This window comes from Malaclemys terrapin, chromosome 11 (assembly GCF_027887155.1).
Source record: "Malaclemys terrapin pileata isolate rMalTer1 chromosome 11, rMalTer1.hap1, whole genome shotgun sequence".
Classification (NCBI taxonomy): Eukaryota; Metazoa; Chordata; order Testudines; family Emydidae; genus Malaclemys; species Malaclemys terrapin.
The window spans coordinates 38,698,181-38,712,178 of record NC_071515.1 but is presented as its reverse complement, the minus strand read 5'-3'; the positions used below and the strand labels follow the sequence as shown (position 1 = coordinate 38,712,178).

At 37.2% G+C, this 13,998-nt stretch overlaps 1 protein-coding gene across 2 annotated transcripts in view; it reads right to left on the bottom strand.

The window, feature by feature from the left end:
- ATF2 (activating transcription factor 2) overlaps positions 1–13,998 on the bottom strand; it is a 78,399-nt gene that overhangs the window by 38,718 nt on the left and 25,683 nt on the right. The window contains exons 1-7 of one of the 2 annotated variants that reach the window (XM_054043842.1): positions 13,019–13,107; positions 11,171–11,368; positions 10,146–10,264; positions 7,255–7,383; positions 2,333–2,511; positions 1,835–1,949; positions 1,348–1,434 (exon numbers count right to left, since the gene is read on the bottom strand). In XM_054043842.1, coding sequence (XP_053899817.1) covers positions 1,348–1,434; positions 1,835–1,949; positions 2,333–2,511; positions 7,255–7,383 — 510 coding nt within the window. In that variant the 5' untranslated portion in view covers positions 10,146–10,264; positions 11,171–11,368; positions 13,019–13,107. Of the gene's footprint in view, positions 1–1,347; positions 1,435–1,834; positions 1,950–2,332; positions 2,512–7,254; positions 7,384–10,145; positions 10,265–11,170; positions 11,369–13,018; positions 13,116–13,998 lie in introns of those variants that run through there. The other variant, XM_054043841.1, reaches the window with a different exon arrangement.

Here is a 13,998-nt window from a genome sequence, read left to right as displayed (position 1 = left end):
GGTCCTTGCCCATCTCTGGGGAACGCCTGCACCCTTCCTCACTACTGAATACACTAGGGTTTGGAGTGGAGGCCAAAAAGGAAGTTCACTGACTGAACTTCCCAGCCTTCTCCCCACATTAATAAAGGATTTTAAGGGCTTCATCCCTCTATACGGTCCATCATCCCCCCCTGCCAGCTATATATACAGTCTCAAAGTGGCTTCTGCAGCTATAGCAACTGGGCTGCCTGCTCCTGCTGCTGCCATGAAAGTGCCCTAGCAGGGTGCTATTGTCCCTAAACCCCCCTACTGCTTCACATTTAAAACTAATATTTTTATCTACTTACTGCTCCTGATTCTCCTCTTAATTTTTTAAATACAAGTAAATGAGTGTCAGGGATAATGTAATACTATTCTAAGTTAAATGCACGTAATCTACAAGACAGATTCAGTCTGTGGAGCTCTTCTATGGATGCACACGGGGGGACATTTATTTAATTTTTCTTTCATATATTTCCCATTCCATTTTACAAGAACAGATGGAATGAAGAAAAGTTAGATAAAAAAGCACTGAAGCAACTAGCTAACAAATTGGAGAAGATACACATTTTTATTGGAAGTGATTAATTAAAGTTTAAACTATAATTATTATGATCCTGCTAATGTACATTTATAGAACTGATTCTTTTCTTTACCCTTTTTGGTTATCTTAACAAACCAGCTTTTTATTTACATCATACCAATGTCTCTTTAGTGACATTGGTCACTAAACCCTATCAGGTTACATGCCTGGAAGAAGAGACCATAAGCAGCTGGGAATATTAAGACGTGTGTTGTTAGGTAAAGCCTGGTTTTTATTCCTATAGTCTTTTCTGCTAAGAAGCTTCACACCATTTTGGTATGGGCTTACCTCTGCAGTTCTTCAATTTTGCTTCTATTAGCAGGCAAGGTTCACTGCTGAAGTGATATTAAGCTTGTGTCTCCTCCCTCTCCTAAAGCCACATATACGCCTCCCTTCACCATGAGGAGCGAGACTGAGCTTACAGTTAAAATACTGGTCTTCTTCTGAGTACATTTCACTGGTGCTGCTAAATTCATAAATGTGTTTTAGTCCTGGTGCTAACAATCATACAAGAATCTGAAATTACCATAAAACCAAAACACATTGATAGCTCTCATTTTCTAGCATTGAGATTCCAGCACAGAACTTGCCTTCTGTAAGATCAAGGTCCGTAGAAAATAAAATTTATACTGCACGGTAACAATTACTAAGTCAAACAACTACATCTGTAGTAAGACCTAATTATTAATGACATAACATTTTTTTTCAGATTAACCTTCTTGAAGATCAATGGAATTCTAACTTACCAATTTTGCCTCTGACTGTACTGGCTGTGGGGAGGAGGGCCCTGGGATTCCTGGGATACTAGGCACCATGGTGACAGGTCTAACAAGCTGACCAGGAAAGTCATAAAAATGAAAAACAATATCTGAGTATTCTAGCATAATACAAATTATATGATTGCATTGCCCACTAGAATCAAAACAGCTACCAAAATCTGTAAAACTAAGTTCTAAGGCTTAAGGTATATCAGTAGCTTTTTACCCTTTCAGAGTAATTAAAGTATTTCTAACCATTTAAGCAATATTTGGAATGATAAAGATATACTATTCTAATAAGTATTCAGAGCACAAATTACAATAGTTGCCAAAAATACTTATCACACCATAGTAAATCAAGTCCAAAAATTTTTTTAAATGTCAGTGTTTGAAATTAAAAAAAAAAAAGCAGCATTTATGCAAGTCTGTATTATTTTAAAATTAAGAATGTATAATAGGTCATGTGTAAACTTACTGGAACTGCAGTAGGGACATGAACATTAGAATTTGTGATTGAGGCAGGAATAGCAACAGGCATAGTTTGTCCATTAGGAAGATGTAACAGCAGAGGGAAAGGACCTGGTACTGGTCTAAGAAAAAAAAAAAAAGAGGAGGAAATATTTTAAAAGGACACCAATACACAGCAGAATTGAAAGATATTGACGTTTCTTATTACAAAGTTTGATACATTAGTAATTTGGTGTAACCCTGTCCAAGCTTAATACAGCTTAAACTATTTGCCATTTTAACAAGGTATCAATAATATCCACATTCTGTACATTTAACAGTAATTCTGTTTGACATAACTGTCTCACATAGTTATAATGTAAACTCACTGTACTGTTGGAGAATATGGAGCTGGAGGCCGCATTGTTTATTAAACTGCAGAAAAAAGTGATCAAAAGTACTTTGTAAACTAGACAAAATCTTTTTAGAAATCTGTAATAAAATATTTTACTATCACATGACTTACACTATTGGCCTGTTGGAGGATGGAGCCTGGGTAATGACAGTGCTAGAAGTTGGTGAAGGTATTGCCTGCTGAATAATAACACTTGAGTCAGAACTTGTTAGCAATACATTAGGAACCTGCAGTGATGCTGGACGAACTATTGTTGATGTAGGCTGTGCAGTCTGCTGAAGTGACACTTCCTATGGGAAAAATGAAAATTAACCATTGAAATTACAGACCATCAATAAAGATTGTGCAGTGAACATAGATTAAAGAGAAAAAAAATCAGCAATCTTTGTAACATTTAACCAACTTACAGACTGCTGGAGTGGAATGAATTATGCTGTTTTAAAAAACTGAATAAGTTCACCAAAAATATAGGCTCAATAATTAAGGCTGTGACAAACAAAATCAAGAAATGTATCTGTTCATCACAATTTTAGGACAAATTCAAAACCAGTATGCTGAGCTATGAGACATACTGCTCCAATATGCTGTCAGGGTTTATATTAGTAAGTCCAATAGATACAGGGTAAAGGAATTGACAATCAGAATTATGCTACCGCTTGCATCAGTTCTTGGTAAACAGAGCTTTTCAGTATGCCCTGACATACAGCAAAGAGAAATATAAATGAATATTTCTTTTAGGTTTATATAACAGCTGAAACAAAAGGGCCACTGGAATCCGTAAGAACCAAAAAACTATGTACATTTGTTACTCCTTTTAAAAAGTAATTTCTCTTATTTAATTAGGACCCTCTCTTGTGAAAAATACTCACAGGATTCTACAGTTCTTTCAGTCATTCAAGATGCTTAGAAATACCCTCGCCTACCTCTTGACTGACTCTTAAAGAAAGATTTGAGCACAGAAGATAGATCACTGTGCTTGTAAACCAGGCAAGTAACAGAACTGACTGAGGATGTGAGTGTCATAATCCTGAGAATGGCAATCAATTAGGATTCAACGAAAATATTAAACAAGCATTTAGCATGTCATAGACTCAGACTCATAGACTTTAAGGTCAGAAGGGACCATTATGATCATCTGGTCTGACCCCCTGCATGCTGCAGGCCACAAAGCCGTCTCTACCCCTTCCCTTGACTCTGCTGTTGAAGTCCCCAAATCCTGTGGCTTAGTGACTTCAATTGGCAGGGAACCCTCCTGCTAGCGATCCCCGCCCCATGCTGCGGAGGAAGGCGAAAAACTTCCAGGGCCTCTGCCAATCTACCCTGGAGGAAAATTCCTTCCCGACCCCAAATATGGCGCTCGGGGTTTTACTGATCAGGTAGGCAAGAGTCTCCAGCCTGACCCTTGTTAGCCATTATACTATTTACCTGCCATGGCTCGGTATTCCTTTGGCTAAAATCATGTTTTTCCATTAAACCATTCCCTCCATAAACTTATCTAACTTATTCTTAAAACCAGACAGGTCCTTCGCCCCCACCGTTTCCCTCGGAAGGCTGTTCCAATATTTCACCCCTCTGAAGGTCAGAAACCTTAGTCTAATTTCAAGCCTAAACTTCCCCACGGCCAGTTTATATCCATTCGTTCTCGTGTCCACATTAGTACTGAGCTGGAATAATTCCTCTCCCTCCCTGGTATTTATCCCTCTGATATATTTAAAGAGAGCAATCATATCCCCTCTCAGCCTTCATTTGGTCAGACTAAACAACCCGAGCTCCTCTAGTCTCCTTTCATACGACAGGTTTTCCATTCCTCTGATCATCCTAGTGGCTCTTCTCTGTACCCGTTCCAGTTTGAGTTCATCTTTTTTAAACATGGGAGACCAGAACTGCACACAGTACTCCAAATGAGGTCTCACCAGCGCCTTATACAACGGAAGCAGGACCTCCCTATCCCTACTAGATATACCTCGCCTAATGCATCCCAAGACCGCAGTGGCTTTTTTCACCGCCACGTCACGTCACATTGTCGACTCAGTCATCCTGCGGTCTACCATGACCCCGAGGTCTTTCTCCTCCTCTGTTACTTCTAACTGATGCGTCCCCAGTTTGTAACTAAAATTGTTGTTAGTCATCCCTAAATGCATCACCTTACACTTTTCACTATTAAATTTCATCCTATTTCTGATACTCCAATTCACAAGCTCATTCAAGTCTCCCTGCAGAATATCCTATCCTCCTCAGAATTGGCAATGCCTCCCAGCTTTGTGTCATCCGCAAACTTTATCAGCCCATTCCTACAGTCGGTTCCGAGGTCAGTAATAAATAGATTAAATAAAATGGGTCCCAAAACTGAACCTTGAGGAACTCCACTGGTGACCTCCCTCCAACCTGACAGTTCACCCTTCAATACAACCCGCTGCTTTCTTCCCATTAACCAATTCCTTATCCACCTCTGGATTTTCATATCGATCCCCATCTTTTCAAGTTTAGCCAATAATTCCTCATGTGGTACAGTATCAAACGCTTTACTGAAATCAAGGTATAGTAGGTCCACCGCATTTCCCTTATCTAATAAGTCCGTTACTTTCTCGAAGAAGGAGATCAGATTGGTTTGGCACGATCTGCCCTTCGTAAAACCATGTTGTAATTTGTCACAATTGCCATTAACGTCAAGGTCCTCAACTACTTTCTCTTTCAGAATTTTCTCCAGCACCTTGCACACTACAGATGTTAAACTATACATACCTTCCATCTGAAGATCCCAAAGCATGTCACAGAAGTTAATGAAACAAGCCATTACCTTTAACATGGGACCCTGTATACTGTGCTATAAACTTTACCTACTGTACACGGCAACTAGCCCCCAACCAAAATTAATGAGAGAGCACTGCATGATACAGCAAACTGGAAATTATATGGTAATGCTTGTTATTACTAAATTCAATAACCTTTAATTGTACTGAAATAGAATATAAATACTCCATAAAATGAAAACACATAATAAATGCATTCTCTGGACAGGGCAGCTGAGCAGTTAACCAAACCAGGACAGGGCTAAGATGAAAACCCATTAGCTGCGACTCAAATCAAGATCAGATAAAAGTGATATTTGTGGGTTGGAGAAAGATTATTATCTCCACCGATCGAGGAAGCATGCCCACTGTTTGTTCCTTATTAGATCCTCTATTGCTCTTGGAGGTACATACAGGTAGCAGCAGCAGAGCACTTTATCTGGACTTGGCTTTTATCTTTCCTTTTGGATGCAGGCCTTTCCAATTACTTATGCCTTTGTCAGATTTGATTGCTGCTGTACTCAGGACTACACTTTAAAACTATGAAAAAAAACCTTCCATTAGTACAGATTTCAGCTGTCCACTTATTAAATGGTATTTCACTTAGGGAACATATTACACCTGTGCCCTATAGGCTGCACTGGCTTCCATTTGATTTCTGAATGAAGCTTATGTTGTAGATTTGGACTGATAATGCCCTGAATAGTTAGGGACCTAGCTGCCTAAAGACTGCTTCTCTTTCTATGGTGCCTTTTGAATTCAGAAGTGGTCAAACTGGGAGCATTTCTAGTTTAAATAGGAGTGGATTGGCAGCAGGGCTTTTTCAATAAAGAGACATTTAGCTTTGAAACTTGCTCCTCACCAAAGAACCAAACACAACCTACATTTGTTGCATGGCTCATCAGTTCTCCCAGATTTTGAACAAAGGCATGAAGCATTTCATTGTGGGAAACCAGGGGAGGACTGCAGTGGAAGAAATCTGCTGTGTAGATCTACTAAAGGGCAACCTTGCGCAGATTAAGTTTAGGAGCTGTGCAGAAGGAGAATGTGGCTGCCATGAAGAGCTCATAAGTGCTGCAAGAGTGGAGCTGTGATCCTGGGCAGTTTACAAGCACCAGATGGCAGCAAATTCCTCCTGTAAGTCTTCTTTACCCAAGATAATGCAACTGCTTCAGCTGCTTTGCCCATTCGGCTGCAAGAAAAGGTCTGGTGGCTCAGGTCACGCTCTCATCCTTGATGCACTGAATCATGAAAGATATCCCTTTCCCCTGCCTCCCATTCTGTCCTTTTAAATATCAGAAGTATAATAGCCAGCAAAGAAACACATTTGTTTCCCCTTTGGGAAAGAGGGGACTAAAAAGCAAGCAGAACCTAAGAAGGCAGGCAAAATGTCAGGCTGATAGCAGGAAAATGGACATTTTGTGAATTTATATGGTATCCTGGCAAAAAAAGGTAAACTATGTGGTCATCTGTACAGTCACAATCACATTATCTAGGCCAGGATTAGGGTTGTGGTGCTGGGACCGTGCTGGTACAGGTGATCAGTGCCCCCTCATTTGTCAAGGCATTTATCAACAACAACAAAAATCACAAAGCAGTCCCTAAACCTGTGACTTTTACTAACTTTACCAATGATTTTTTGATAAAAAAAAGATGTGACAAATCTGCAGCCCTATTTATGATGTATAAAGATGCTCTTTTTTAAAAAAGCTGTTTTTCTTATAAACAGAAAAGGAAAGTCATGGACTAAATGAAGAAAAGTGAGTGAAGTGATCTGTATAAAAGAACACCTATCAAACTGAAAAGTAAGATCTACAAGATGGTAATTGGGCCAGCACTTTTGTATGATTCTGAGAGCTGGACCCTGAGGAAGAGCTAGGAGCAGTTCTTGAATACAGTGGAAATTAGTGTTAAGATGAATGCTTGGAGTTATAAGGCTCGAATGGAGAAGGACTCAAAGAGCCGAACCCATGTAGATGAGACTAAGACAAGAAGAAGAAATATCAGGAAAAATCTGTTCTCTCCTAAATTTGTTGGAGGACCAATGGGAAGAATAAAGAATATTTTAAGCAAAATTTACCCGAAGGGTTGAAGGTTTTGAATCTTTTACAATATGACTGCCATCACTGTACAATCAACAATTAGGTTACCAAAATAGTTCTAGTAAATATATACAAAACCAAATTCACAGAAATGTATGTTCTTTATAAAAATGTTTTAAATCCAGAAAAATAAGTTCCTGACCTTTTCATCACTGGTAGTGGACTCTGGATGAGGTAAAGGACTATCCTGATGAGTTGTCTCCACAACTGAAGGCTCTTCAGTTTTATTTCTTATGATTGGTGTTGCAAGAGGAGATAGATCTAGAGGCATCTAAAAGAGTAAACATGCAAATAAACCTGTTAGCCACTCAAATTATAATATGTAAAAACAAAATAAGCAGCTGGGGAAAGTATCAGCCCTATGGAGTAGAATCTCTGTTCTCAAGGAGCACAGGCCATCTAAAGCAGAGCCAGCTCATTAAGCTACCCCTCATTCCCACTTCTACATGACCTTCAGTCCCTTGGGCAGATGTCTGGTTCCTCTCCTTTCAAGTCCTCAGGCCAGCCAAAGTACAGGCCAATCCCTGTAAGTTCTGTAGGAAAAGTGTTCCTTTCCTGAAAACCTTAGGAAGTTAACAGCTGGGAATGGAGCCTAAGGTATTCTGCTTCACAAGATAGCCATATTCTGCAGAAAGCCCCTTGTCCCTGCCTTGTATTATCTTCAGTCCTTTGGGCTTCTGAATGGCCTACTCTCTTCTATACTCTGAATGCTACAGCTGGCCATAATGATTCTAACAACTTGAGAATAAGGACAATTATGTGACCATATATGTGACCATGTAATCACACTGTATTGGGCTCTTGTCTGTAACTGATTACACTTTCAATTCAATCATAAGTAGCTTGTAATGGAGAACTCTCAAAATCTCAAATACCACTTTACCACATACCATACTAAAATTTTAAATTATATTGCTAAGAATAAAGTTTAAACTTTGAAAGCACTTTAAGCCTCAAAATATATGGAAGCCTAAGGAGGAAATCTCAACCTAGGGCAAAACTTAAAAAAACAAACAAAACCAAAAAACACACAAGACTCATTTTTCTTTCCCAGTAATTTTCTGTCTTTTTTAGTGTGATTGCAGATTTGTTCTGAATAACTGCCCTCCATCACAACCTAACTTCTACTTTATTTTGAACTCACATCATGAAGTTACATTGCAATGCTTATTAAATTTGATTGTTACCAAGCAAATGATTAGAATCACAAGGGTGACATCAAAACCTTAAGTTCCAAAAGCTACAAGGGACAAAACATTATCAAACAAATATATTGAATAATTATTGAAAGAGATAAAATTGTTTAAAAAGAGAATGGGAAAATATATTTAATTGCTCAAACGGCTTCACATTGTTAAAATCTGACAGAACAACTTTTAAAGGCATGAGGACTACATCTGGAATTCCTTTAAGAAAAATATCTTTTAACCAGTATCACTGATACTGGTTAAAGAAAAAGAAAGTCCAAAGTATTTAGCCACTGACTCATATTGCAAACTAGCCCATCTGCCAAAATACCTTAGAGGAAAATAATTCTCTCGAGAAAGATTTTTACCTTTCATTATACTCTATCTGGTTCTTTTAAGAGACAACCAAACTTCATCGAAGAGAAAGAAAATTGTTTAGGAGTGCCCCTTCTCCCTATACTCTTCCAGAACATGGAAGTTAAAAGCCAGAAACTAAAACCTCTGAAAACCAGAAAATGCAGTCAGATAACTCCTCCCACATGATACTCCCTATTAACCCCATTCTCCTTTGATCATTGCCCTTAGGAGTCACTCAGGGAGATCACAGTACAATATCCCTCCCTAAGACATGAAGGTCAGCTGGGAGGATGAAGAGCAGTGTTGAAGAAACTGCAAAGAAGTTTTAAAAATTCTTTGATCCTTGTAGCCTCTTGAGATAGCAGTGAGCGCTCCGGAAACCTCCTGCAAGTACTCACAGGCTCAATAGTGCTACGTATAATGGTGCAAGAAATCTATTAGTGGGAGCCATCATTTGGAGCTGTGTTGGGCTCACAGAAAATGGAAGGTGACAGATTTTTTTAGGGCTCGGTAAGGTTCTATCTCCACAGAGACAAAAAACTAAAGATGTAATCCTGCATACCTTTGTACATTTGAATAACTATATTTATATGAGTAAAGTTTTTCACATTGACAAGTGCTTGCAGGTTTGGGCCCTAAGCATTTATAAATGGGAAGGAATTAAAATGAAAGACATCACATCTAAATGTATTTAAATAAAGTTCACTAGGAATGGATTCAATTCAAGTTTACGCAAAAATTCAATTTGTACAATAAGAACAAGTGTGGTGGTTTTGGTTGTTATCAACATTTGTCTTTCACTGGGATTTGTCTGTCAAAGAAATTTAAATGTCAGTTTAACTGAAGTTAAAATAGTAAAATCTGTTCTCAAACCATACTTCACTTTTAGTTGCTGAATTTGATTACCACTGTTTAACTTATTATTTTAACAACTGAATATTAGTAATGTGTACATTGTTAAAGTGTTGTCTAATCTGTATACCTGCAAAACAATTGAAGTATAAGAGTTATTCCTTCCACCTGATTTTTATTTATATATTTTTTCCCCTTGTAAGAACTGGGTTCTTTTTAGAACCATTTACTCATTTAGGGCCTCATAAAAAGCCCACTGGAGTCAATGGAAAGGTGCCCATTCACTTTAATAAACTGTGGATCGGGCCTTTAAATAATTAAAAGACAATAGTAAAGCCAATTAAAGCCACATTGTATAAAATGAAACAAACAGGTGTGTTAGTCTTTGCAGGACTGGGGCCTAAATTTGTATTTTCTCCATACAACATATACCTACACTTCTATGTTGATGACTGATGCATTTCAAAGTTGAAAAACAAAATAATGAGAACATTGATTTTTTTAAAGCATACATTCCAGTATAACACGGTTCCTCTGCTTTATCAAAACAAACAAATCTCTCAGTACACTAAATACTTCCAGACCAAAACAAAAATATTGTATACAATAACTTCTAAGCCCAATACTGACAACATACTTTTTTAATGTCATCTTCTGAAGCCTTTTTGAATTCATTTTCAAAAGGACTTGCTAGCTCATTGAACAAACCCACTTCTTCACAGTTCTTCAAGAATCTAGTTGGTGTTGGTGTCTGATCTGAAATGAAATGAAACATTTTTTTCCAAAATACCATTTAGTAAGAAGATGTTCTTACGATCTTCAAAATAAAAATATGAAAATACCTCCAATGCCCAAGTTTTAATTAACTTTAGGATAAATAACCAAAGTAACACTAAAGCAAACAACCACCTAGTTAAAATAAAGTTTGTGCTACAGTTTAAGGGCTCTTCTTTAATATCATTTAAAAACAAATTTAAGATGTAACTTTCCCCTTTAATTATAAAGACTTGCAGCCCATTCTACCTAAAACCACTATTGCTAAGGTTAGAAAAACTCATTTGTTTTAAATAATTTTTCAGTTAAAGCAGGCATATAACTCTTCAAAACTTTCTGGCAATTTAATTCAAAATACTTTATATATTTTTACTGTGTGTGTAAAAATAATATTTTGGGCATTTTGGAATATTTCTGCGCTAGCTTTTCTTAAAATTGTTTTATTAAACAACTTAGCTATCAGTTATTTCATAATGTGGGTTTTGCTTTCATTTATTTTGGAGAGAGTAGTTAGATCTGAAAATATTTAAATGATTAAAAATAGACACATCAGATACATGGGCCAATTTTCTTAGATTGTTAATGTTATTTTAATAATACACTATAAATAAACAATATGGACGAATGCTAGTTCCCAATTTGATGAGGGCACACTTTGCTATGCCCTGGTACAAATTAATAGGTGTAAAACCCAACAATACACACCAGTGGGTCAGCAGAGATTGCTATCAGAGGGAAGCCTTTAATTAGACTTCTCTTCTGTTGAGTGGAGTTCCCTCTTACCTTGTCACTTTCTACTTTCAAACACACACTTATAAGTAGCAGGCTACAATGGAGGCTTGAATGGTTACATACATAAAGAAAATCAGATAAAAATATGGTATTTACATTAATAACTGTTAACTTTTGGAAGGTGGCATTCACTTGTAGTTTTGGTAATTAGGAAGACTCTCTCATTCAAAACCCCAGGGATAAGATTGGAAAGGGAGATATGGCATGTGGCCAAAAAGTTTCCTAGGCCTCCAAGGCACGCTTCTTTTCCTCTTTCATTCAGGCCAGCCAGAAGTGGTACTGTTGCTCCACCTGCTGGAGAGACACAACTGAGGTTTGTAGACCAGTCCCTCATGGTATAGATACAGGGGAAGATGTAATCAAAAGTCTGAGTTCTGTCTCCATCTGTTGGCTGAAGGAACAACTCTTAAGTGCCCGGATTAGCAAAGAGGATCATTTTAAGAAAGAAGCTTTATTTTCAAACAGCAATGAGAGTTGCTGTTATGTGAGGGTCCCCCACAATTCAAACCCAAAGGAAAGTGGCATTGATGGACTCATGGACCTGTTTTGTATTTCTTCTTTTATTGTGAACAACAATAGGGACTACTGCTTTTGTTATTCATATGCTGTGTCATTTATAAGTTACATGCAAAGTGTGGTGAAGATAGTATCCCAAACTTTTTTGATTTAAAAGATGTTTGCATAGTAAAACTAAAATCACAGTACTTCCATTGACTATTGCGTGAATGACTTCTGTACTCATTTTAAATTTATATTTTGGATAGTTTGGAAACTCCCATTTATTTCACTTAGAATTGATGCACTGTCAGGTGAAAGTAAGCTGTTATACTGTACAGTATGTATTATAAATATAGGAAATAACATTACACAAGGTTTCACTAATTTCAAGGGGAGTTCATGTATGATAGTGGGGAAAGATCATGGAAGTACTGTAGCACGCTTGGGAAGGCAGATAAAGAACTCTCCTATTGTTTCACTGCCACTCACCTGACTGCCTGATAGATCTCCCCCGCAAACTGCACACACTGCAGAGAGCATTTATGGTATTTAAAAGTCTGCCAGTTTTTTTAACTGTAGAATTCCATTTGTCTGCCTCTCCTAATAAATTAGCAACTTGGAATAACGGAAGGTTGGAAAGAGTGGCTAGTGCATTTGTACAATTAAATTAGACTGCTCCACCACTGGAAAATGTTTTGACTATATCCATGGTGTAGTATATACACTATCCCCAAGAAGTTCAAGAGGAGCTTACTTAACAATATTTACAGTCTAATGGTCCATTCATGATTGGTCTGTGTCTATAAGAGCCATAGACTTAATAAATTTAGAGAGGAATTTCTTTTTTAAAGAAATAAAACAATAATAAGAAAAATAAGATTCTGACTGACCAAGAAAGGCAAAGGGATTCAGGGGTTAAAGTTTGATTTCAGATATTGCAAATAAGTAGTTTTGACTTAGACAAAATTAAAAGACTTGTCTTCTTTATAACAACTTATTTATTTTAAAATATTTACAATACTATTGATTGATTTTCTTGAGACAACTGAAGTCTGTAAAATGCGTAGTATTTTTAGGGGAAAAAAACTATTTCAACATACGTGTAAACTATAAGGGCAACCAAGACCTTGGGGAAGCGATTAAGTGTCAGATGAAGTTAGACATAAAAGGTTATACAGCATGTGCTTTTTTATATATGAATGCTTACATAGGTTAGTCAACTACTGCAATATTGACAATCCTGTATTTATTATATACCATGTGAAGAGAGGTGATTTAGATAGAAATGTAATGGATAATGAATACATGTTGCAAACCTTCACCATACAGGAATTCTTTGGTATTTTCTTTCACCAGTCTACATAAGTTATATCATGTACAAAGCCCCACAAAATTTGTGCAAATTCCAGGAGAAAGATGGATAACTTAATAAAAGTATATACTAACCAGCCACAATGACACTGTCATTACGAGCTGGACCAAATTTCAGTGTCATCTCATGTTTATGTTTATGGACAGCCAAATGATCCTCGTTGGTAAAACGCTGTGGCAAAAAGTTTTAAAGTACAGTTAAAACTTTGAATTTGACTGAAGTGAATGTAATTATATGGAAAGTCATTTTCACAGCATGTATAAAACCATCATTATCACTAAAATATCAGTTGATTTTTTTTTTAAAACAGATACACATCTGTTCTTGTTAATGCTGGATATAATATTCTACCATCAAGTGGTCAGAAAAAGTTAACTAAAAATACATATACACACTACTGCTAAAGAATGTCCGCAATAATTAAGTAACAACACTCTGAGTCAGTAAAAGTGAAGATACTGTGAAGAACCCTACAGTCATCAAAAAGTCAAGATACACTTTTGACACAAAAGGAGTATTATAAACATTTATTGTCTGAGCACAGTAACCTCTGTGGTTTTGCAATTACAGAAGAGTTGGTTTTCTGCCATAGCTAAGGTTGAAATATGGTTAAGGTTGAACATGGCTTTTTGTTTAAGGGTTGACCATTGTGAATGCTCTAAAATCCACATGCCTACTTGGATTGTCTTTGCTGTGCCACATGGGCCTGTAGAGTAGGGTTAATAATCCATAAAGGGATCATTTGAGCAAGGTGAGTCCCCCCCAAGATACAGTCCCTCAGCTTTTTACAAAATCTTATTTTTTTGCACACACCTGGAACTCAGATCATGGCTCCAACAGTCCCAAAACTGATCTCATTCACTCAACATTTAATTTAGCTAGCACATGACACCCACTCAATACAATACTGAAAAAGTTATTGACAGAGTTTATATCTCCAGAATGGCTTTTGCCAAAATTGATGAGCCAAAGAGATGGAAATGCACGTGTGCAGCAAGGGTGCGAGGCAGGTTGTTGTCACAATAACTAGATGGCTTCAGGAAACATGTTGTGT